Genomic DNA, 24,772 nt, shown 5'->3' on the forward strand with positions numbered 1-24,772 from the left:
CCAAACCTTATAGCTCACTCCATTAGACTTCACCATCAGCAGCGAAATAAGGAGCCCCGGTAGCACGCATCCAGCACATATATAGACATATACTCAGAGAAACTGACAGTGAGTAGATTGTCAAAGCCAGTAGCCAGAGGGCTGCCTCTGCCCATCTCCAGACTAATGCTGATGAATTTTTTTTTTATAAAAAGAAGAGACATTTATCAGTCCAAAGATTTACAATTCACTTTTGCTGTTTACAAAGAAGGAACTTCATATTATCCTGCTGGAGGCGGAGGCTTTATGACATTTCTAGAAGCTCGTTCCCTCTTGGATCTGAAAGGTTATGTCATTCTCAGAACGACGTACCAAAGACCAACGAGTCGAACGTCTTAAAGATGGAAAGGAAAAATCTCACACGGAGAAATGCAATACTCCCGTCAAGGAATTTCATGTCTAATTATCAAAAAAATTGGAAAACTGACATTTTATAGAAATCTGATCCATTGTTAATGTAAAAGTATTGATTAGTTCTGCTGGAAGATTTTTATTTTTTTTTACATCAAAGCTTTAAAGCTCCATTCTCTTGAAAGAAAGAAACATTTTCAACTCTCCCATGCATCAAAAAATAGCATCAGCTTACAGGTAATCAATTTTTTAATACAGACATGAAAAAGTGAATGGTGAAATGTAAAATAGCTTGAAATAAACCAATCTTTAATTGAAGTAGCATAATAAATGTTTCATTTGAGTGAAAAAAGTCCCATAGTATAAAATTGTTGTTTTTAGCAAAATTGCTGATGACATACAGTACTTGTTGGTACAACTATAAATCCCTTTAAAAACGCATGTAAATTAAGCAGTGATTAATTTATTGCTTGCTTTTTTATGTTGGTCAGAGTATCTACGTGCTTTTAAAGTACAGTGAACCCTCGCTATAACGCGGTTCACCTTTCACGGCCTCGCTGCTTCGTGGAGTTTTTTGTGCAGTTTTTTTTCACAGTGCGTTGTGTTCTGCGTCCTGATTGGCTAAACAGTCTCCGCGCTTCTTCTCTACCTGTGTGCCAATAACGTTACGGTATTTACATGTACGTAATACAGCTTGGCAAATTTTTGGCAAATATTTTTGCCCAGAAGAAAAAAGAGCGACAACAACTACCGATAACTATGATCTTCTCTCGATAAAACACACCTGCACCACAGGCTTCAGAAGAAAAAGCCACTAGAGAGCGGAGTCAGGCTGCAGCGTCACAGTCAGAGGAACAGAGAAATACGCGAGTCACAATTTGTCCTATTGTACTTCGTATTGATGTCTAAAATGATTATTTTACTGTAGCTATTTGTAAAAAAGTGTTATTTGTTTAAAAATGCTTGGGCCTGAAAACAGGCTTTGGTTCTGTTTTGTTTTGTTCTTTGGTTTCAACGTAGAGTATCTAATTATGCTGTATAATAATTGTAAAAAATAAAGGTAACTACTTCACGGATTTCTCCTATCACGGGTTCTTTTTGGAACCTAACCCCCGTGAAAAACGAGGGTTCACTGTATTACGCAAGACTTCCGTGACACAGAGACGCATATCTCCCTTAAATGGGTAAAAAACGAAAAATTGAGATTAAAGTTGAGCAGCAGCGTGTTGGTATGCATCAACCAGAAGACAGATACAGGAGAAAAAGAAACAAATATCCACAGTCAGAACAGTAATTAAAACGGAGCCGTCATAAACAAGAATGAATGACGGCGCATAATTATCTTGCCACCTTACATTCTAAACAGGATGGCAGTGGAGAAAAAAAATACTTCCAAAGTTTAGTCTTGGAAAAGAGTAGCAAAGGGAAAACGAACTTTCCATGACAACCATTACACACTAATTAAGAGACACTTCAGAAAAACAGAAACAAACAAAAAACGTCTCTGTCCTGCCATGCTGAGATCTACTTGAACTGTATACTCTGGGCTGATACGACTAAAATGAAATATAAGAATAAACACTAATAGTAATTTTGTTTATAAGCAGAGAAGGACAATGTGGAAAGTGCCTCATGTCCATTGCTAAATATGGGTTGGGGATCTGTGATGTTTTTGTCCTTCTTCTTATACAAAGGTACCTAGATTACCAAAAAGACTTTTTGACACCATGAAATTTTAAATAGGCTATCTTAAAATGAAGTCTGGTCTCCAGTACATGTGAGGTACATCAATAATTGTAAAAGTTTTGATAATTGTGCCAATAATTTTACTTGTTTTGATAATTGTTTACCACCTTGCTGTTTGCTGGCATATTCAAAATCGTGTTTTCCAGAGTATTTTGTGGAACATCAAATCACGTTATGACTTTGAAGTAAATGCTTCCAGTTCTGAATATTGCAGAGTTGTGGAAGTTGGGGGGTTCTGATTCACCAGATGTTATCACTGCCCCTTTTTAATTCTTCGCTTATTTATTTATTTTTTCATTTACGTTTAACTGACAATGTAGAAAATCCATTTAAATGCTCAATGAGTGCAGTTAAGTAGTCAAATTCAACACAAAAGTTGGCCATGCTGCCAGTGTCACTTTCAGTTTGCAGTATGATCCTACAGCAATGACGTACATGTATTGCATATGTGGGGTGTGAGTGCTACAGAGTTCATCTGGCAGACTTCAACTTTTTTAGAAAACATTTCAGCAGCCCGTTGTTGCTGATGATCTACATTGCATATGGTATAGCGTTAGACGCATGCAAAGGTCATGCAATATAATCATGTTGCATTGTGTTTCACCATGTTTTTTCATTGAAAAGAAAGGCAGATTATGCAGTGGTTTGAGAGCAATAATGGTATTCCACGCCCCTATCCCCTGTGGTAAAAAGTACTCGATAAAATAACAACCTCCAGGTAAAGTAAAGGTTTTTCAGAGTGAGATTATGCTTCTGCAATAAAAGTTACTTTTATTTTCAGGCTTGTTTTTCACATCAAGTTTCCAGGTGGATAATCACAGGGCTGTCAGGTTGAAAAGCTTTTTAGAGTTGAAGGTAACTGTATTACTTGTACTCCATGTGCGGTTTGTATGACGAGTCAAACAAGTCAAGATGTTGCTTTCTGCAGCCTTACTTCTTTCCCCCCATACCTGAAGCTTTAAGTTCAAAGACCCTTTACTTTATTCATGCACTTTTTAAATAATGCAAGACAGTGAGGTTTTGTAGTTATATGAAAAATACTTCTGTACTCTAAATACATTTTTTTCAACTGATGAATCTCTGTCTGAATCATCCAAATGTTGTTTAAAAACAATCCACCAGGATTATTTCATGATTCAGAAAGGTTTTTTAATGGGAAATGTCTAAACGTTGCTGAATTCCTTTGGATATCCATCATCTACGCTGTACTTGTGATAAAAGCAGTCGCCAATAACCAGATCACTTCCTTTTTGGGTAGAAAGAATTAGAAATAATATTTTTACATGGCAAATAATTTAAAACAACAAACCCAACAGACAGACTGGAGTTACAAACAGGTGGAACTCTGGCTACAGTGAATTCCTTAATGTAAATCATAAGATGAATCATTCCTGACATTGTTCAGAACAGTAATGTACAATGATTACGATGAGGTATCATAACGTTGGTTGTTGATGGTGTTGGGATATAAAAGTAACAATGATTTTACCACTAAAGATTGTTGTCAGTTCACACAGCTAATTTTTGAGCTTTGAAAGGAAGAATGAACAACCTAATATGCCTTTTCCACTTTCAACATAATAATGTTGTCAAAAAAAACCCACAATTTCAATTTTAAATAAGAAATGGAATTGAAATCGCACAAGAATAAGTCTGTACACTCAACTAGTCATTTGGAGTTATTGAGGCATTGAATGTGGACATTCCTCCATATTGCTCGTCTATCATCCATCAGCGGAGACGTCGGCGTTTTATTCAGGAGTTGAAGAGAGAAGTGCCTTACAATTGTGATTGGCCACCTATGTATGCAGCATTTTGGGGAAATTGTAGTCGGCGATTTTACAGAGGAGCTATGGATTCAACGTTTTAAAATGACAAAACTCAAATTTTGGTGACTTCTGTTGACTACAAAATAAGCGTGTTGCTGCTGTATACAAACTGCTGTGATGTGAACAAAGTGCAAAATCCACAAATTTCAATACGGCTGAAAAACCCTTTCGTCCTAGCTCAAAAACATGATCAAAAATCACAGTTTGTTTTTCGAAATTGCCTCAATAATTCCAATTTGCTCACCTTTATGTTGAACTGATATATTTCTAGTTGTTTTTCATGTATGGTAATTGACGCTATAAGTAGCATTTTGAGCTTTTTTGCTTACTTTTTTTGAACACACTGTTATTTTGAACAGAACAGTGAGAGTTGCAGAGGAAGAGAGACATTCGGTTATCAGGTGCAGTATTTCAGAATCCCAAACCAAGGGGACAGCTCTGCTCTGCTCATCCTAACACACTGTGTCACTTTGTTTCTCCTGAGAGCCAATGGATGCGCCTCCATCTCTCCTCCCCTCCACCTGCCTCTCCTGGCCCCCCGACTCTCTCTGTTACTCTTGTCCCCCGAACTCTTTTTTTTTTTTTTGCTCTCTCTTCCCTTCCCCTCTTCACTCCTTCGACTTCTGTCTCCAGCTTCCTTTTTGTCCTTGTCTCTTTTGTTTTCTCCATGTCACTTCTGTTTACATTTATCTCTCCTGCCGTCTCTCTGTCACTCTTCCCTTGCCGGTCGGGGCGTGCAGAGATCCGAGGCAGACTCAGACAGGTCGTCTGCCGGAGCTTCACAAGGTTACATGAAAAACCAGACGAGGAGAGACATGTCAGGGTGACTATTCACTTTAACCTCTTAGATATGTCTTTTGACATTTTTTGAGGCTGTCACGAGCAGGATGCAGTTGGCACGGTTTTCTTAGTTCGACTTGTAAAAATCCAAAAAGAAATTGCATTCACAAGAACTAACGTCAAAACTTTCGTACACTGACTGATTTTTAATTGCTGCACACAAAAAAAGCCATTCAAAAGGTTGGGCTGTAACGTTTTAACGTGCAACATATTCTAGCAAATCTCTCTCCGACATAATCCTGTCTGATAGAGCCGCCTGCATTTGAAGAAAGACATCACCCATGATGCTCCAAATTCATTTGACATGTTGTGGGTTACCGTTGAGCTTAAAATCGCAGTTGCATGATTTGCTTTACCTCCTCTACTGAAAAACTGCACAATGCATTCTTTCATTTTAGCTAGCCATGCTAATTCTAGTCTTATTTTCAAAAGACGAGCTGTAATTTCTTTGTCTTACAGGGGGGAAAAAATTAGAGAATGCCTTTGCAGGGAGGCTTAGCATCTCAGCTTGTTGGTGTGTGCGTGTGTGTGTGACAACTTGCAAGTTTGCAACCTTGAATGACCTCCATCCCCGAGGATGTCTCACTGAGGGCTGCAACTAAAAGCAGATGTAAGCTCTCGCTGTTTAGGTCACAGACTTGAGGCCTGTTCGGCAGCGATTGTGGTGCAAACATGCGTTTGACGTGTTGGACGTCATTACAGTTCACTTCATAGGGGACGTCTCCCAGGGAACCGGGCGGGCTTTCCGCGTGCAGGAAGGCTGTTAAACCTGTAGCATCTCCAGCAAAAATCAATGGCAAACCCAGTGTTATATTAAAGTCCCCTTCTATTCCTTGGATTTTTTTTTTTTTTTTTTTACATTTTGTCTAACTATATCTGCAATGTATTTGTGTTTTGTTTTTTTTATGGAGATTTTTATGTGCAACCTTCAGCTCTGAAGCAGCAAGTAGCTGTTTGGACCTTTTACAATGGCTTGTAATAATTTTGGCAAATTTTTTTAACACAGACAATACCAAATGCAGGTTTTTTTTTGTTTTTGTTTTTATAATGGAATAACTCTAAAAGTGCCAATAATATTTTTGTTGATCTATTTTTTCTGTCATTGGGCTGTAAATTGTGCTCTTCTTTTTTTTTTTTTTTTTGCATCATTTTTCACAAATGTCAACATTTAGCAGAAAATGTATCAAACTTTTTCTTTGCAAAAGTTTTGTTTTTCTTTATTTTAAAACCTAAAAAGTAGAAATAAAATAGCTGTTCTATAAAAATGACGACAAAATTCTTATAGTAGATAATAAAATTTATTCTGTATTGTTTGCGGCTCTAAACGACTTTCATTAGCCAGACTAAGACCAAAAATGGCTGTAGATAACAAATAATATATCATTTTCAACTTTATTTTAAATCCAGTATTGGAAAAAGATGTGGCACACATTTGTATTCAGCCTCATAAGTCAGCAGAACTACTTCTATCTGCAGCTGCAAGAGTTTTGGTTATGTATATGCGTTCATCAAGACAGTAGTTTTATGAGAAAAATAACAATTAAAACGAGGAAAGTTGAGCATCTTGTGAAGCTACACTTTGGTATAAGTTGTACAGGTACTACTTAATAGAAATATTTGATCATTCAACACATTAGTATCGAGTTATTAACAGAAGCAGGACTTTGAAAGGGTAGTGTTAACAACTTTGTCTATTTTGAAGAAAAACAAGAAACCGAGCTGATTGCATCAGATCCTGATTACTCTGTTGAAGCTTTTTTCCTCATCAAAACTTTTTTTCTTGTCATTTTAAAAGGATTTTTTTAGAAGGTAAATTTGCATCTTCTTTCTCCTATTATTATGACTATATTTTTGTAATTAAGCAAAACTTCTCGTAGCATGGCCCTCGTACAACTTCCGTAAGGGATGATTTTAATCAACACTTTTTAAAAATATTTTTCTTTTATTTGTAATTTTAATTTTACAAATAATTAAGCAGGAAAATAATGTAAAAAATGTAACCAGGTATAAAAAAAATCTTAAGATTATTTTTCAAAACCATACTGCCCTGGCCCTTTTAACCCAACTTTAAACCTCTTGTTTACCAGCAGCTCTCTTATACCAACATTAAATTGCCAAAGCAAGGTACCACTTGGCTAAAAAACAATGTTCGTGTTAAGAAGTCGTAACGTCCTGGGGTGATCCTAGAAGGAGGTAGAAGAGGGAAGTGGCACATCTTCTTCCTTAACAGTCCTTGAGGTCAAATTGGGAAAAAAAAGAATAAAAAGAATTTGCTCAGGCATTTTGTGTGTAGGTGAGGGTGAGCGGAAGAGAAAGGGAGATGGTAATGAAGGAGCTAATTGCTTCCAGTGGATTTTGAAATCGAACTCCGGCCCCCAGTGCTCGGTCCAGGCAGCACACAAATGGAATATTGATGACCGTGGCGAAAATAAGAGGGAAAATGACCCCACTTTATGATCAATATGAAAGCCACATATCTGTGTGCAACGTGTCTCAACAGGCAATACATTTCCCCCCAGTTTTTATGGATCAGTATACACTTATGCCCAGATATGACTCTGCTGAGGTGCGCAAATGCTACCTTGTATCAATTTGCACTCTCCTTTATTCGCAGCAGAGATGCTTTATCGATGCTTTGTAATTGCATCGTAATTATTTGATGGTTTGTAATTCCATCGTAGTAGTTAATGTGCGTATGGAAGACATGTTTGCGATGGTTGCTTCTTTTTCTGTTGCTGCAGCTTGTGGCAAATGGAACGACCGAGCTGGATCTGAATCATAGTTTTTAAAGCGAATGTTGCTTTTTCTGTCACAAACTCATACCTGGGACCTAATCTCATTTGTACAAGAGGCATTAAATCCTGATTTTTGTGCGAAGATCAGAGCTAATCTTAAAAACTAGCTCTGAGATCAAACCAGTATTTATTTATTATATTTTGGTATTTGGCTGTTCAGAGGATTATTTCCACAACCAAGTTGAGCATTTCAGCCTGAGGATTGACTCACTGCGATGTCTGGCACTCCAGCTTTGGCTTCAGTTCATTCCTCCCCTTAAAGGCTGCCAGCTGAGAAGAAGTAAACAAAAATGCTACATTTGATTATAATAATCATGTCAAGAGGAATCCTTCTGAACTACTGAAACCTGTTTTGCAATCTGAGCTGCGGTTCTCCGACGAGCTAATTAGAGAAAGGAGGATAGATAAGAGGAGTTGCCATGGCGATCACCTTTGCAGCTTGGGTCAGGTGAGAGCAGCACGGGGCTCGGGTTTCTGGCTGGATTTTGATGCTGTTGCTTTGCATAGAAACACACTTCATAATTAGTTTTTAGTTAGTTTTGCTTTTATAAGTAATGTTGAGAAACTATCATCATGCTTGCAACAATAAGTCATGTAATATGAGTCAGAGAGGATGTGAGAAAAAATGAAATGGAGCTTCCAAATTAATATTTTCATGTATTAAAGGGAAAAGCTATCCAAACCAACTAGTAACTTATCAATTAACTATGATTAGCAATATTTTTTTAAGCTGACTTGAACATCCTTTTTAGGTATAATCCTAAAACGGACGTTATTTCATCTAAATTAACTGGCAATGTGTCAAGAACACATGGCCAGTAACAGCAAATACTTTGATGGCATTGGTTAATAGCTTAATAAATTAATTAATCAATTGAAAAATAATTTCTTTGTATTTATGTTTAAGTTTTGAGATGTACCTTTAACTGTGACAAACCTAGAAGAAATCTGTAAGGAAGACCATACTTTTTTGTTGTTGTTTTTTAAACTCATTGTAGTTTCTAGGGGGAAATTGTCTCACGACCATCTCTGGGTTTAGCCTACTCTACTCCGGATGCCCAGTGACGCCAGCTCGGGCATCGAGCCAGTATAACCACATTGTTGAGATAAGCATCAATATTTCATTAGTCTTCTGAAAGACTTTTTGGAGAAATGGCTCTGGCAGATGATGAAGATGGAACTGACATGTCTCATATTGAGTAACTGCAGCATTATCATTTTGCCGTCGGTGTTCAACCCAATTGTTGAACACAGAAAAGTGCAATATTACCCGAGCGTAATAGGCAAGGTTTTTGCGGCGCTGTCGACGCCTGATCATTTTCTTAGATTCCGTGCGAGAATGAGAAGACGAGGAATCCTCTGTGTATCCCTCTGTCATCATGCCTCTGTTGTAATAATGGCTTTCTATTTATTCTCCTGGCACAGGAAGGAATTATTTTACTGTGCCTTTGTTGCCTCCTGTAATATTTCCTTTTGTCTGCCGCGTCAAGACTTTGGTTTTGAAACTGCGGGGAGAATTTCTCAATGGCTGGAATGCGCGGCCCGTCGTCCCCGCAGCACCGCTGCCTCGTCCCATTTGTTTTTCTCGCGGTGTTTACCTTCTCGTTTTTCCATTCATCTGTGTCTTTGCCAGCTGCACAACACCGCTCCCTCATGTTTACAGACCGACTGATCCGGCACAACAAACGGACGCATGTGCTAGGTTTCCCTTTCATTTCAGTTTTCCCCCAGTCTTGCGCTCCATGTCATTTTTCTTCTGACCACACAAAGGGAATTGCAGGACACAGTGGAAATGAAATGACTATTTGAACTTCTCTTTTCCTGTCTGCTGGCAGGTAATGGCTTCACCATATCAGAATGCCATAGCAACACATTGGTTTGGTATGCTAACATGTCTTCTTTTGAAGAGTCTCACAATGGGTGCTGTGTGCTTGCTACGTCAGTTGTCAACTTCAGTCACAGAAAGTATTCACACCACTTTACTGTTCCTTCTTTCTGTTGCCTTACATTCTCAATCTAAAAGAGATTTCAGTATTTTTTTTTCTCAAAGATCAAGACAGAGTGTCCTTTAATGACAAGCTGTGGTTATAAAATCCAAATGTCAGACTCTATTAAGTGAAAAACCAAAGATTAGAGGTGGATCTTTAGAAGAGTCTTCAAAGTCTCTTTTTATGGATTGGTAAATTCTTCGGGAATTATGGGGCATCAACTGAGAAAGAGAAATCACGTCTGCTTTTCTGTTTGAACCTAAGAACATCTGAGAGTAAATGGTTTCTTGGTGTCCTTGTTCATGTGGTTGTGTAATGATTTATAATCTTTAAATATGATGTAGCCAAAATCATGATACAAAACTCATACTGATGATTCTAAATGCGCTGTCCAATCATATACAGGGCTTCCCCCAGAAAACTTGCTAAGCCCAGTTCTTGGGGTGCTAGGGCAGTCATCCAGCCGGCCACCATGTTTTTGAGTTAAAAATGTTTAAAGTTGACGGAAAACTTGAAAATATTACTTTATAGCTATGCGTTATTGGAAGACCGGAATATTAATGCCTAAACACCAACTACAAAGTGTTAAAAAGACAATAATAAAAAAAACTAAAATAAATAAACAATGTTAAGCCTAGTGGGGGCACAAGTAAAGCCTGGTGGGCTACCAGGCTTATAATACATTGTGGGGAAACTCTGATACATCTGTAGTCAAAACTAAATATATTTAGTATGAAAAGAAAGTTGCAAGGAGTCTGATCTCTCAAATGAAGTTACCTTCATTTAGTTGTGTTGATGAAGATCATTTTATTTCATCCATGTTTCAATATTGGTAAAAAGTCAAAAGAAGCATCACATTTATAAAAAACCATAGATATTTAGAAGCAAAATATAATGAGATCAAAACAGGCCTTAGAGTAGAACCTTGTGGAACGCCACATGGAAAACTTTTATTACTGGTGAACAATATTTATTTGCTAAGTACAAAGCTTCTATCCTTAAATAAGTTCTCAACTCCTCTAGAACAAATCTCTTGATATCCAAATGACTTTCCCGTCTCCACCTTGAGGTTGCGATAAAAGAATGTTGTGATCTAAGGTGTTGAAGGTAGCAATTAGGATTATGAAAAAAAATCTAGAGGAAGTGTGCAGCAGTACATTTTGTAGTCAGACTAAATCTTCACACAGATGTGGTGTTACCTAAGAAAATTTGAGTTGGGATGAAAACAACTTGATCAAGAACTTTTCAAAGAATGGGATAGAACTAAATGTTCTTTTTGGATGCGAGGCTTCAGCACAGGATGTAATTAATACTTCCTGCGTGAGATAACCTGATCCACATTTTTTTTTAAAAATCATAGAAACTGTCAACCATTAGCACATATTATTCTTTACTTTATGGAAACAGTACCCCTCTTTCACTTTCCGTCAAAACGGCAACTTTATTTTTGCTCTCTGAATTGAGCCCCCGCCTCATCTCACGTTACGCTGTGTGCTTATCTGAAAAGAAACAGGATCAGAAAGTGACCTTGTAACAACAGGGTAATGTAAAAACTGTAAAATCGGACTATGTTTGATTTATGCATGCCATTAGCGAGGAATTGTGTTCCATTATAAGTAGTCTGTCTGTCTAAAGGGTCGTACGTGAAACCTGACGCCTTGGTCATACAGATAGGATTTTATGATCTGAACTGAATGATAGGTTATTGCAGCTCTAATTATGTGGAGCAGTGTGTGTGTGTGGATTTTTATTGATGTGTGTACCAGATTGATAGTCATCTTGTATAACGCCATTCCTTATACTGTGACTTTTTTTTATTTTATTAAAAAAAATATGTTTTCACCCCTTGAACTTATTTCGCATTTTGCTTTGTTACCACCAATAATTTCAGAATTTGTGTGGAATTCTTTTTGTGATGGACCAACACAAAACAGTGCAGAATTGTGAAGTAGAAGACAAATTATAGATGCTTTACATCTAAAGTATAGAAGATGCGGCATACATTTCTACTTCTGATACCCCTAAACCAGGGGTCGGCAACCTTTTCTATTCAAAGAGCCATTTGGGACCACCTCCCAATAAAAAGAAAGCACTTGGAGCCACAACCCATTTTGACGTCATATACAGTACAGACCAAAAGTTTGGACACAACTGTGTGTCCAAACTTTTGGTCTGTACTCAATACAGACCAAAAGTTTGGACACACTTTCTCATTGAATTCAATGAGAAGGTGTGTCCAAACTTTTGGTCTGAACTGCATATAGTAAAACCTACAGTATATGCTATGTACAAAAATCGATACTATGTTGCGTTTACGAAATCAACGAACTGCTGCAGAGAACACAAAATTTTATTTCTCCATGTTACAAAACGCATTTTACACTTTGTTGATGCTCAATTTCAAACAAAATACCCTCTGTCTATTTGGGTCTTTGTATTTAAGAAATAAAAATCGAAACTTACTGTTAGAGATTTTTTGGTATTATCATTTTATTCTTACTTTAGTGCACATTCAGCCTATAGATCATTGTGATTTTCTGTTTAAAGTGTTCTCTTCCTTACGTGTGTATGGAGGTCACTACTGTCTGTTCAACTTTACGCACCTCCTAATTTAGTAACTACCTGTGAGCAGTCGTATTTTGTTTTATTGACAGTACTGACCGAGATTTGAACCGGGCTCAGACCTTTGATCAGATAACACATCTGGAACTGGGTTGTTAGATGTTTGGGTTAGAAGCTTTACGACCTCTGTTGTTTTTCCTGACTGCCCCCTTGCCTGTTCTTCTTTGACAATAAAAACAGGAGCTCATGTGAGAGCAGATCAGAACGCTCTGTAAAACTGCTCGGAGGAGAAGTTTGGCAGAGCCTTCCCTTTTGCAAAAGCTCCACGTAAAATTCATATACGTTGTCTGTGGTTCTTTCTATTATTTAGGTTCGAAAGGAAAATACCTATCACTTACCCAACCCGCACTGAAGGAGAAATAGAAACAGAATGCAGTCACCTGTCCTCCTCTCATTCAGGAGATAAAAATCAAAACTTATCCAAATATTATCCACCGGCACTGAACGAACCAAGCAAACCAAAAAATGCGCAGTCTGCTTCTGTGTCCCATCGCGTGTGTGAGGTCACCTGTCCTCCTGAATTAAAAAAAAAAGACTATTTCACTTAACAATATATAGTTATGTATTTATATTTGTAGATAATCTCCATCTGTAAATGGCTTGCCATGCTTGATTATTTCCTGAGTAACCACGAAACTGGCACATGTAGCGGAATTTGCGTCTTAATCCACTTCTTGAAGTGACTCCTGCTCGCTTCAGCCTTCCGCATCAGCTCCGAAACGGCCTTTTTTCTCTCCTCTCCCTCGGGGATATTTTTTAGGAAAGACAGAGTGTTTGTTCTCGAAATGTCTTTCAACATTTGACTTCTTGTTGTTTGCCAGTCTTTCGCCACATATTAAGCAGACTGGTGAACCAGTTTCATCAGCGGTAAAAGCAAAATTATCTGTCCACGTACCATTAAATGTTCTGCCATCTTCAGAATGTTTCCTTTTCTCGGATTTATTCATGATGTATCTTCCAGGCAAGGGTCAAAAAGTCAATAAATCAGTGTGCTAAAAAAATGCGGTCTGCCAGACATGTGGGGTACGCCAGGAATGCCTGTCGCACATCGGCGGACATGACGTATATTTTGGGTGCTAAAAATGTTCAAAACTTTTGTTTTAATGTTACAAGTTTACCATAATGTTCAGATTTAGAAATTTATTTTAAAATGATTTTAATTTATAATTTTTTAATGATTTAATTTTAAAAAAATATTCTATTTCCCAAAGTCACTGGGAGCCACAACAGAAGGATGAAAGAGCCACACGTGGCTCCGGAGCCATTGGTTGCCGACCCCTGCCCTAAACAAACTATAATCCACCGACAGTCAAACGCATTAAATAAGGATGTATCAAGTTTGTTGTTACAACATGTCATGATGTGAAAATGAGTTTCAATACTTTTGCAATGCATTTTATTTAATTCTTCGTCACAGTTGGTAATTATACTAGACTTTTAAGGTGCTAATATGATCAATTTCAGGACCTTTCAAGACCCTAAGATAAATGGACAAATATTTGTGGTTACAACCAGTAAGATGTAGTTGGTTCCAGTTGGTAATGCGCAACAGTAACGTTCAGGTTTCCCTATCTTGTCATTTCAGCACGAGAGGAGAATGTGGCCACCTTCCGCGGCTCGGAGTACTTCTGCTACGATCTATCGCAGAACCCCATTCAGAGCAGCAGCGACGAGATCACGCTGTCTTTCAAGACGTGGCAGCGGAACGGCCTCCTCCTGCACACGGGGAAGTCCGCCGACTATGTCAATCTGGCCCTGAAAGACGGGGCGGTTTCCCTCGTCATCAACCTCGGTTCTGGGGCCTTCGAGGCCATCGTAGAGCCAGTCAATGGAAAATTCAATGACAACTCCTGGCACGACATCAAAGTGACACGCAACCTGAGACAGGTAATCGGGGGTAACGGTGATGGATGGAGTTTGAGGTTTTCTTTTCTTTTTTTTGTTCCTTAGAGAAGCTGCCTTGAAGAGCTTTGGAGAAAGCTTTAAGAAACTCATTTTTATCTTATTGGTTGTCATTTCATCTCTACAGTTTGGAAACATTATTAAGAAAACAGATTTCATTTTTCTTTTAATTGTTAAATTCACACAAATTCCTTCTATGCTATATTCATTGCCTTGTTTATTATATGGTAATTTAGTGAATAGGCAAAGTAGCAATCTAGGGGTATGAGATTTGATTATTACACTCACTAATAAAAAAATAAAAGAAAATCGGTAAGGGTTTGGGTATTATTTGGTCCACATACAGACCAGTTATTGGTACTTTTTTGATTCGTATTGAGCTAACATGATGAGTAAAGGAGTAGTTTTAGAATGGAGTTGCCAAAGAGTTTTACAGCCAAGAACAGTGTCATAATTGAGGAGTAATGTTCTCCAATAGAACTAAGAAACTGCAGTGAGTTGTCGGGGTAATCCTACAAGGAAACTTGTTTGAGCAGCAAAAGATTGGAGGATAGAGCAGGGATGGACCTTTATGCAGGTGTATCCAGAGCGGCAAAGGACCAATGTAATCCATATTCCTGACTTAGAATGTCCTCATATAGAGAATAGAGAATCCAGTTTGTGACATCTGTTTGTACTAGATTCAGCTATCAGATAGCAGCAACTTGCTTTCTGATAGCAAGCTACACCGCTAGTAGAGGACTAGCTAGTCTGCTAGTACAGACTAGCAAACCAAACCATTCTTTGGCAGAACAGAGAAGCTTGTTAGCATTAATAAGAAGATGGATGAAGTGAAATACAGGACAGTCCAAAAAACAGGGTTGAAAGTCTGTCTTTATGCAGGGAAACTGTTTCATTGTACTTCTGGCTGCACGTTTAAAGCCAATTTTAGCAGTAAAATTTGGGCCACTGAGGTAATTCCCTCCATGTATAGCTGTACAACAAGACCACTCAGCTGTAAGTAATCCCACAAAATAATTGTAATGCATCTACAAAGAAGAGATCTGTGGCACTAAATGTTTTAAATTACTATAAGATCCCCTCACTACTGCTTGATCACATCATTTGACAGCTCTTTTCACAGAAAAGCCTTTTGAGACCCATCTCTGGTCTTCATGTGAACCACATTAGATCCAGCACAAACTTCTGGGTGCTAAACCTTCTGCTTGGCAGCTTGTTTTACAAGTGAGTGAAATAATAAAATCTCTACTTGACGTTAGGAGTTAAGAAATTCTTTCTATTGGCATAGGGCCTGTTGTTTTCTGCAGCTCAACGATGTTCAATAACGCTCTTGTACTTTTGTAATTATGTAAGCTGACACTGTTTCTGGGTTCCTTTGCTGTCTCCTTGCCTTAATTAGGAAAACGGTTTCTGTTGAGGTGTAGCGTTTAAATTTTAATTTAAAGCCAAGTAGAAAGTGTTAGAGTCATCCATTACTGCTTTGCTACAATTACTGTTTTATATTTTCCAATTATTTATAATTAGCTTGTATTTTGCGGTTCAGTGAAGCTAATATGAGTCAGCGGAGTCCTTGTGACGGCTGTAGAAAGATGCCAACGGACTTAACAGAGCTAGCGGCACGTGAAGGTAACTCTAGCAGGATGTTGGGTTTGTTCATTGTCCCGGTTGACCTTTAGTTTGTCAGGTAAGACAGCATTTAGTGTTGCTGTCAGAGCAGAAATACAAGTAAGTGCTGCTTTTCTAACCCTTTCTGACAGTAAGCCTTGTCCCACAAGTTAGCAAGTAGTCGTAGCAGAAATTCCCAACAGAGGCTTGGTTATAGGCTAAGAGCTGAAGCTTGTCACTTTTCCTCACTGTCTCTCTTTCTTTCTCTGTCATTTCCTTTCCTCTTTCAAAGGAGCACTTTGTTAGACCAAAGGTGGAAAAACACTGCAGGTTTTTGCTGGAATCTGAGCCATCCCATGCAAATATCTGACAGGACGTCCGTTTAGCTTGTGTTCTCGCAGGACTCCGGTGTAGGAAATTTGCTTTGGATGGCGCGAAGGCACTGGATTACCGCTGCCTGATCTCTGACGAATCACGTAGTGTTTATTCACAGCTATACTAACTCATCCATGTTGAATTCCATTTCTTTTGTTTTCTTTACTACTAACCAATTTCTAACCAACTAATGTACTAACTGACATCCTAATTCTTCATCGTTGCTTTTGGTTTTTTGTTTTCTGTCCATCCTTATTAACAACCTTTTTTGTTCACTATTCTGTTGATTTCCTTTCTTCCCCTTTTTCTGGAAAGCAATCAGGCATTGGACACGCTATGGTAAACAAACTACATTGTCTGGTAGATATCATTCTTATTGTCTTTTTTTTGGGTTTGCCGTGTGTCCCCTCCCCCCTCTCTTCTTTTATTCGTTCTCTTTGAGTTCCATCCTAGACACTCTTATCAAAAAATGAGGAGATGGGTTTGTATTACCAGGCAATTCTTTCTTCGCTTCTTCTCAATTTCCTCCCTGACCTGCCAACAACCTCCTTCTTTACCCCACAATCCCCCATCCTGTTCTTTTCACTTTGGCTTTTACTTTTTTTCTCTTTGTTTCTTCCACATTACTACAGATTTCCGACAAGTTAAATAAAGGAAAAGAAAAAGAAATTACTTCTTTGCCTTTAACAGGGCAATGTACTTTTTATGTTAATTTTTCACACAAGAAAGTCCCCATTTTTTGTGAGGACTGTCGTCAAGAACTGACAGAAGCTTACCACAATCTCCAAGTTGGTGACACCGAGCCCTAAAAGAGACGCCGCCATAAAAAAAAAAAAAGAAAAAAAAAAAGGCATCCCTTAACCTCAATTGCGGGAGCTCTGACAGTTGTTTCCAACTCACTATGGCGCATGGCATGCCCACACCTCATCAATCGACCTGTCATCTGCCAAACTCATAGATCCTCAGCCCTACCACCCAGAATAACCACTAACACTCTAATCCATTCACTCACCCTCCACCTCTCACTGTACCACTCACTCTGCCCTCCCTGTCTGTAGGTTTTTGTAGCATGCTGGTGAAAAGGTGTCTGTGTGTTTCGATAACCCCTGGGCCCATACGCGTAACATTTCAAAGAACCAGCACACTGATCTTGGATTACCGGTCTGGTCTGGTGACACTGACAAAAGAAATACTAGAGATGCACCGATCAAGGCTTTACTGGCCGATACTGATATGTCCGTCTTTTTTTTTTTTTTTTTTTTTTTTTTTAATTCATTTTTGAAATGTAAAAGGATAAATAGAATAGATGTAGTTGCTATAAATCCAACAGAAAATGGTAAAAATAAAATGTCTTCTCGTGTTATTAAAAAAAACCTACATTTCAATTATTTCTTCCAAAATCTAAATTCTCAAATTTTCTGTCATTAGGGGAGTAAATTTCTTTTTATATGTTTTTTTTTCTCCTCACAGATTATGAAATAACAAAATATTAAAGTTGGTTTCCATTCATCGGTGTAGAAAAGAGCTTCAAGTAACTCTGTACACCAGTTTAAAATACTTAGAGAAATCTGGACTGGGTTACTATGTAATCTTTAAATCACTAGTTGTGTTTTACAATCAGAATTCACATGTATTTTAATGTCAGAATATTTATGAATGATCTGTGAAGCTTTGTTGGATATCCTAGGTGAACAAACATCGTCATAATGATCAATTGTTGGGATGTTTAAAGCAGGATTGAATTCTAATATATCCCAAGTTTTTGAACATCTCATAAAGTGTTGTTCAATTCATCGTTTGAAAATAGAGTATGGCATAACCTCTGTTTCTTTTCAGGAGATATAGTAGTTTTAAATAAAATAGAAAATTATAAGATTATCCCAATTCACGCGTCAGTGATCATTAATACTCTACTTTTCCCAAATTAAAAAAGAATTGCGATATTTACTTTTAGCTAAATTCAGTAGCCTTGACTCCAGATTAAAACCCAAGTTAAAATAATCAACAGGCCAAAAAATACATAACTATTTTTGTGATTATTTGTTTTAAAATCACAAACTGTTAGTAACTGGAACAAAACTGAAAGCTTTATATATATATATATATATATATATATATATATATATATATATATATATATATATATATATATATATATATATATTACAAATATGAATCTATGTAAAATAAGTATTCATTTTTGTAGGAAATTAAATTTGATGTTTTAAGCAACTGAATAAGAAATAGAGCCTGGAAACTCATTAAGACTTTCACGGTGATAAAATTAGAGTCTGCACTTTTCCACCACCTAAGACTGAATAGGCACCTTAACTTTTATGTACATCCAACTAAAAGCATTCACAAAATGTGTTGATGGTTGATGAGGTTAGAAATCAAAACAAGTTGCAGTTATTAGTTTGGATACGTTTAACAAAAACAATAAAGAAACAAACAATTTTTCAGTATTTGACCTGGCTAATTGTGCCAATTGATTGGTACATCTCTAGCAAAAAACAGACAAAAAAAAAAGCATGACACTCGATCTAAACCTGATCAGAGATCAGACTCTGCTACTCTGCGATCTTGCTCGTGTATGGGTTCCGGTCTTGCATGAGCCTCTGTACCATGTGTGCATGTTCCAGATCTGTATGCCACCATCAAATCCATGTTCCATCTCCAGTTAAAGTGTGCTTAATTTGCTTTTCTAAGAGTTTTGCCTTTGGTTTGCACATTGATGTGGTGTTAAAAAAAAAGAAAAAAAGCCTCCCTTTGTTTTGCATGTGCGTGGATTTACAGATGTAGATGTCCAGAGGAGTGTGTGAGACAATTGGCGTGAGTGAAGGTGTGTGTTGGACTGTGTATGTATGGGTGTGTGTCTGCAGTAAGAGATAAATCCCGAAACCTAAGACAAGTGGGATCAATTTGTCCTTGGTTTGAACATTGTACTAACCCTCTCCCAACCTGAAGTTTCAGAATCAAACCTAAGATCCATACTCTTACCCCCATCAAAGATAAAGAAAATATGCCTGTGTCATATTTTCTTTACCTGTCCTGTGAATCCTTTGGCAACAAAAAATTCCATTAACCCCCCCCCCCAAAAAAATCTAACCATTCTCTGGTCCAAAACAAGAAAAAGCTTCAAGGTACCAAAAGAAAAAAAAAAAAAACGTTCATAAACTTGAGTTGAAATGCAGACCAAGGAAGGAAATGTGCTTTGTAAACAACACAGGAGCGAATTCCAGAGTGTAATGGCTTGGCTTTGGCTATGTGTTACGCCCCGACAGGTGACAATCTCCGTGGACGGCATCCTCACCACCACCGGCTACACTCAGGAGGACTACACCATGCTGGGCTCCGACGACTTCTTCTACGTGGGCGGGAGCCCCAGCACGGCGGACCTGCCGGGATCTCCCGTTAGCAACAATTTCATGGGCTGCCTCAAAGAGGTAAAGAGACATTATCAAGAGAGCAGGTGTATTACTACATCTTATGCTCAATGCAGTCACAAAAACAACAATTTTGGAGGCGTGCTGTCATGTAAGCAGCTGTTGGCGCTCTGTTAAACGGAAAAGCTTTTTTTGAAATGCACAAAAATGGCTATCAAAACCCTTCGACAGGCCCAGGAGGGCAAGGGGGGCTGAAAAATTGAATTATCAATTAAAGGTGCTGAGTTAGCAAAGGAGGAATCAGACTTTCAATATCCCTTCACTTAATCTAATTCATAACACTTACTGCAGTTGGTGAGCAAGAAAATACCCCAAAATTGCTTCTGTCACAGGCAATTTGCAGAATTGGCTTGAGTGTGTGGCTAAAACGCCTCTCGATGGGCAGCGTTTTCAAAGAGATATCTGCTTCTGATGAAACAAGGCAAAACTGGAACATATATGTTGGCTCTTTGTTGTGAGAAAGCATGTACTAATTGCTGGTGTTTAAAACATTTTCAACCTTGCTAACTGAAGTAATCTCTGCTGTTTGAAGAATTGTATCGCCTTTTACGTTCGTTTAAACTTCTCAGTTCCTTGTTACTTGTAATAATGACGTGATGGATTTTATTGTTTCCCCTTAGAACCACATGAGACAACATCATACAGGGTGTCGTTTCCATAGTTACACAGTCAAAGATAATAAAATAATTTCAGTTGTTTGTTGTAAGAGGAAAAAGCACGGGGTTTCATTTTCCATAGTCATATTTCCACCATGCTATTTATACAAATGACAAATTTAGTAAGCAAGCAAAATATTTAGTTTGAAGCTAAACATTTAGCTAAAAGCTTAAAAAAAAATTGACTACTAAAATAAACCTGGGTCTTGCTAACCTCTTTTCTGGAACTCCTGCTCGCAAGGTTCAGGAGTTGCCTCTTTATCTTTGTTTTTTTTTCAGTTTTTGAACATTTTAGCTCAAAACAGAGGATGAGCCATTTTAAATACAGATCTCTACCAGCCTGACCCACATGAGTTTACCCAGAGGCCTGCAAGACCTAGCTTTTGTTTTGATAGTCTACTTCTGCTCATTGGCAAGTACATTTGTATATTTCCTTATTATTTAGCTAATTAAACACTCAGCTACAACATAGCTAAATAGTTAAGTGATCAATTAAATATTTAGTTTGACTTTTAGGAATACAATGGTATAAATATGACTTTGAAAAATGAACCTCTTTTTTCCCCCTCTTGTGACGAGCTTTACAATGACAGAAGATATTATGTAACGTCATGATGCTCTCATGTCAGTGTGAACCTATGTCTCAGAGGATAGCTGTGGAATCACTGCCACAAAACATATAACCATATAAAATCAACAACTGTAAGTTTACATTTTAGCACAATCTTTTCCCCTGAAGCTAACAGAACAGATCAATCTGACCCGTTAGAGGAGAGAATGTTATTTTGTGCTTCAAGTCCATAGTACAGTTTATTTTAGTTTTCTGTATAAAGATATCAAAGTGTTTTTTTTATTTTTATATTTGTTTTTGTTTTTTACTGTATTTCAAAACTCTTTCTCATATCTTTAGGTTTATTATTTTGGCATTAATATAAAATCTTATGTTATCAAAACAATTTTTCACCCTATTCATCCTGGGTGTTTTATGTACTTTTTTTTCAAAGCTGGTAAATCTATTAATGTTCTGACTAGTTGAGTGAGCTACCAACCAAAAACAAGATGGTACACACCTGGCACACAAAGAACAATATACTCTCACACAGCTGCTGTAGCTGCCAGGTTTGGTATGGTTTATGAAAAGTCACCTTGTCCACAGTGATGTGAATTTCTTCAGACTGCCTGTGAATCTCACACAGTTGTTCCGTCGGTCAATAATCTCTAAGTGCTATGACCTCTGCGAGGGTTTCAGAGAAATTACATATTAACAGTTTTTTCCAACCATTCTTGCACTGACTGCCATTTAAGATTGCTGGTCAAAACCAGGCTATTGGAACCACTTTAAGCATTTAGCATGCCGAGGTGAAACGCTTTTCTTCAGTGTAGACCAGAGGTTGCATTAGAGGTTTTTGTTGTCCACCATTTTGACAGAAAAAATTCCTTCATAACCTATTTCTACCTGTTATTTTTTAAAATGATAATAGTGACATATTTATTTCATGTTCATTCAGTTTAATAAGCAACAAGCTGAGCAGAGAATCCACATTATGTCATCAGACAAATGCATATACATTTTTTCTGATTGACAAAACACACTGACTGTGGCCTTGGTAACTACAGTACATATAAACAAGGAAATGAAATGATGGCACTTCTACTCAGAAGCTGTGTCTACTCATTTATAAACATAGGCATGAATTGTAATGTTGATCTGGAGGCTGAATTCAGGCTCTGTTTTGTCTAGGTCTGTCACATAAAATCAAAATAAAATTCAGGACAGTATGTGGTTAGAACATGCTAATGATAGCCAAATTTAAATGAGTATGAAAACTTTGGTATTTTAACCTCTTGCATCATGGTAAATATTGATAAAGAAAGAGCATTAATTTCTTCCTTCTGATCAATATTACTTCATAAAGTTTTCATCCTTGAAAAATTTGTCTTCGCTTCCATTTTGCATCCTGAAAGGATTTAGCTACATCCAGTAGCTAAAATATGCGATGTGTTGTTCAGATAACAGACTCAGCTGTATAAACTCCTCAAGTTTGGGCTAATTGCTTGCCTTAGAATAATCCCACAGTGTTTTAATTTGCTCCAAATGATTAATGAAAGTTCTGTGGAGAAGTCGTGTGGTCCAGTGTTCTGCTTACTGATGCACAGTGAGTTCACATCCAAGCTTTCTCACCAATATTTCAGCACAGCTTCTGTCTACTCATAATTTGTCAGGTTAATTATGTTATGTATGTATGTGTGCACTCACTCCAAAACACAAATATGGGCCCAAACAGGCACTTTACGCAGTAAAAGAAGCATTCATTTTCAAGGATTCACCTATGATACATAAGAGATTACCATCAAAAAAAGTTCATAGAACATCTGGTTTAATAAAAATCATTAGCGCAGATCTCATTTAACTTTTACAATTTCTTTAAAATTGCCTCCAGCTGGATAGATTGATTATTTCTTTTTTCAGTCACACGTGTGCTGCTCTCTTCAGTGAGCCGCTTGGTTCTTCCATAATTTAAATCACGCACTTCGGCAGCCAGTTGTCTGTTTACATATCCAGATGTTAGTGGTAATTTGGAGTCTGGCCTCCAGCAAAACCGAGAGATGTGCTGCAAATATTCAATATTCGCTCTCCTTCGAGCTGCGCTTTGGCTCCCGTCACTTCCTGGGGGAAATATCTGGCTCCTTAGCAGCTCAGTGTTTAGCTGTGTTCATTAGGCGCTCGCTAACTTTCCCCTGGCTTTGCATAGGCATTTGTGTCCTTTTGTGCGTTTCCAATATTATGTGAGGAAGTGCGACTCAGCGTGAGTTGGCCCTTGACTTTGCGGACGTGAATCAGAGGACTCCGGAGTCGTGGTGGTGCTGCTTGATCGCTGACTGTTTATCATATGTTGTTCCATTAGAGTGACATGATGCTGTCTGCTCCCTAGATCACATCACACCATGTGATCTGCCTTTTACTCTATTTATTGTTTCTTTCATATTGTTTGATTCACTGCCAAGTATTTGCACATATAATCCATTTGCATTATGGCTTTTGCTCCTCAAAACATATTCATTCCTTCCTGCCCCTTTTTTTCCTTCCAATTCAGTTTCCCATTAAAATGACTAAATGTTCTGTTCTCCTTTATTCATAACAGCAAGTCAGGATTTCTCTCAGTCAGTGTACATAATCTCTAAAGTGTTTTGTACCTCTTGAACTTTTTCCCACATTTTGTCATACTGCAATCGCAAACTTGAACGTCTTCCATTGTGAACATGCATTTGCATTCAAACCCTTTGTAGAACTGTCTTTCTCTGTAATTGCAGCTGCTGTGTGTTGAGGGTATACTTCTAATGGTTTTGCACTGCAGTTCTTCTAAATAGATCAAGCTCAGTCTGATTGAGTGCAGAGTGTCTGTGAATTTCAATTTTCAGGCTTTGCCACTAGGTCTGTCACAATAACAAATATTTACTGGACGATAAATTGTCCCAGAAGATATTGCGATAAACGATAACATTGTTGCTTAGAGACAATTTCCAAGCAATATAATGGTGAAGGCATAATAATGAAAGAACACATTCTCAAAGGCTAATAAACTTACAATTTTAATGAACATTTAAGACTGGAACTTGAAGAAATTTTAAATATCCAAAATAAACAGAAAAAAACAATAAAATTAATTATGAACTTTTTGTAAACAGAATTGTCATTATAAAAACAAAGGACAAGTTAAGACCAAAGCACCAAACTGAAAACTTTTATCATCCAGTTTTTAGTAGAAAGAGAAAAATGATAAATCATGCAAAGGAAAATGATTGAACTCATTTTAATTTATCATTAATTGATTTATTGTTTATTGTGACTTGCCACAGATTCTCAATTGTATTTAGAAGCGAACTTTAACCAGATCATTCTAAATCTTGATGCTGTTTGTTGACTAATGCTCTCTAATGATAACCTTGAGTCCTTCACACAACTACATAGGAGGATTAGAGTGGATGGGGGTAAAAAAGGAATAGACACTTTAATCTCAGAATTCTGAGAATAAGTCAGAATTCAGTGATTGGTCAGAAATCTGAGAAAAACAATATTTCAGTGGTTCTAATCCTCTTCCATACTGAGATGAAATGATGCAGATGAACTTCCTACGTAATAATGACATCTAAAGAAAATTGGAAGTGCTGTTTCTTTATGTCTCATCATGTGGTTTGATGTTCAATTCTACTTTTAGGCTTAGATTTTTAGTATTAGCTATTGTCCCTTTTTGTGGACTGAAGTTCTTGGTTTATGTCAGTATTCTGTCATTTCTATCATCCTTGTCCTTTTGTCACTTTTGGCCAAAGAATTTCTCATATGGTTGTATTTCTGCTCCTCCATGGGCTGCCACCTTATCGTGGTGGAGGGGTTTGAGTGTCCCAATGATCCTAGGAGCTATGCTGTCTGGGGCTTCATGCCCCTGGTAGGGTCACCCAAGGCAGACAGGTCCTAGGTGAGAGACCAGACAAAGAGCAGCCCAAAGACCCCAATGATGAAGGAAAACTTTGGACTTGGTGTTCCCTCGCCCGGACGCGGGTCACCGGGGCCCCACTCTG

At 37.7% G+C, this 24,772-nt stretch overlaps 1 protein-coding gene across 10 annotated transcripts in view; it reads left to right on the top strand.

Annotated features, from left to right (window-relative positions):
• Window positions 1-24,772, top strand: part of nrxn3b (neurexin 3b) — a 424,389-nt gene that overhangs the window by 81,775 nt on the left and 317,842 nt on the right. For 8 of the 10 annotated variants that reach the window (XM_032584566.1, XM_032584568.1, XM_032584558.1 and 5 more), the window contains exons 6-8: window positions 13,796-14,097; window positions 16,408-16,452; window positions 19,377-19,538. In XM_032584566.1, coding sequence (XP_032440457.1) covers window positions 13,796-14,097; window positions 16,408-16,452; window positions 19,377-19,538 — 509 coding nt within the window. The remainder of the gene's footprint in view (window positions 1-13,795; window positions 14,098-16,407; window positions 16,453-19,376; window positions 19,539-24,772) is intronic. The other 2 variants (XM_032584560.1, XM_032584562.1) reach the window with 2 other exon arrangements.

This window comes from Xiphophorus hellerii, chromosome 15 (genome assembly GCF_003331165.1).
Source record: "Xiphophorus hellerii strain 12219 chromosome 15, Xiphophorus_hellerii-4.1, whole genome shotgun sequence".
In the NCBI taxonomy this organism is placed as follows: domain Eukaryota; kingdom Metazoa; phylum Chordata; class Actinopteri; order Cyprinodontiformes; family Poeciliidae; genus Xiphophorus; species Xiphophorus hellerii.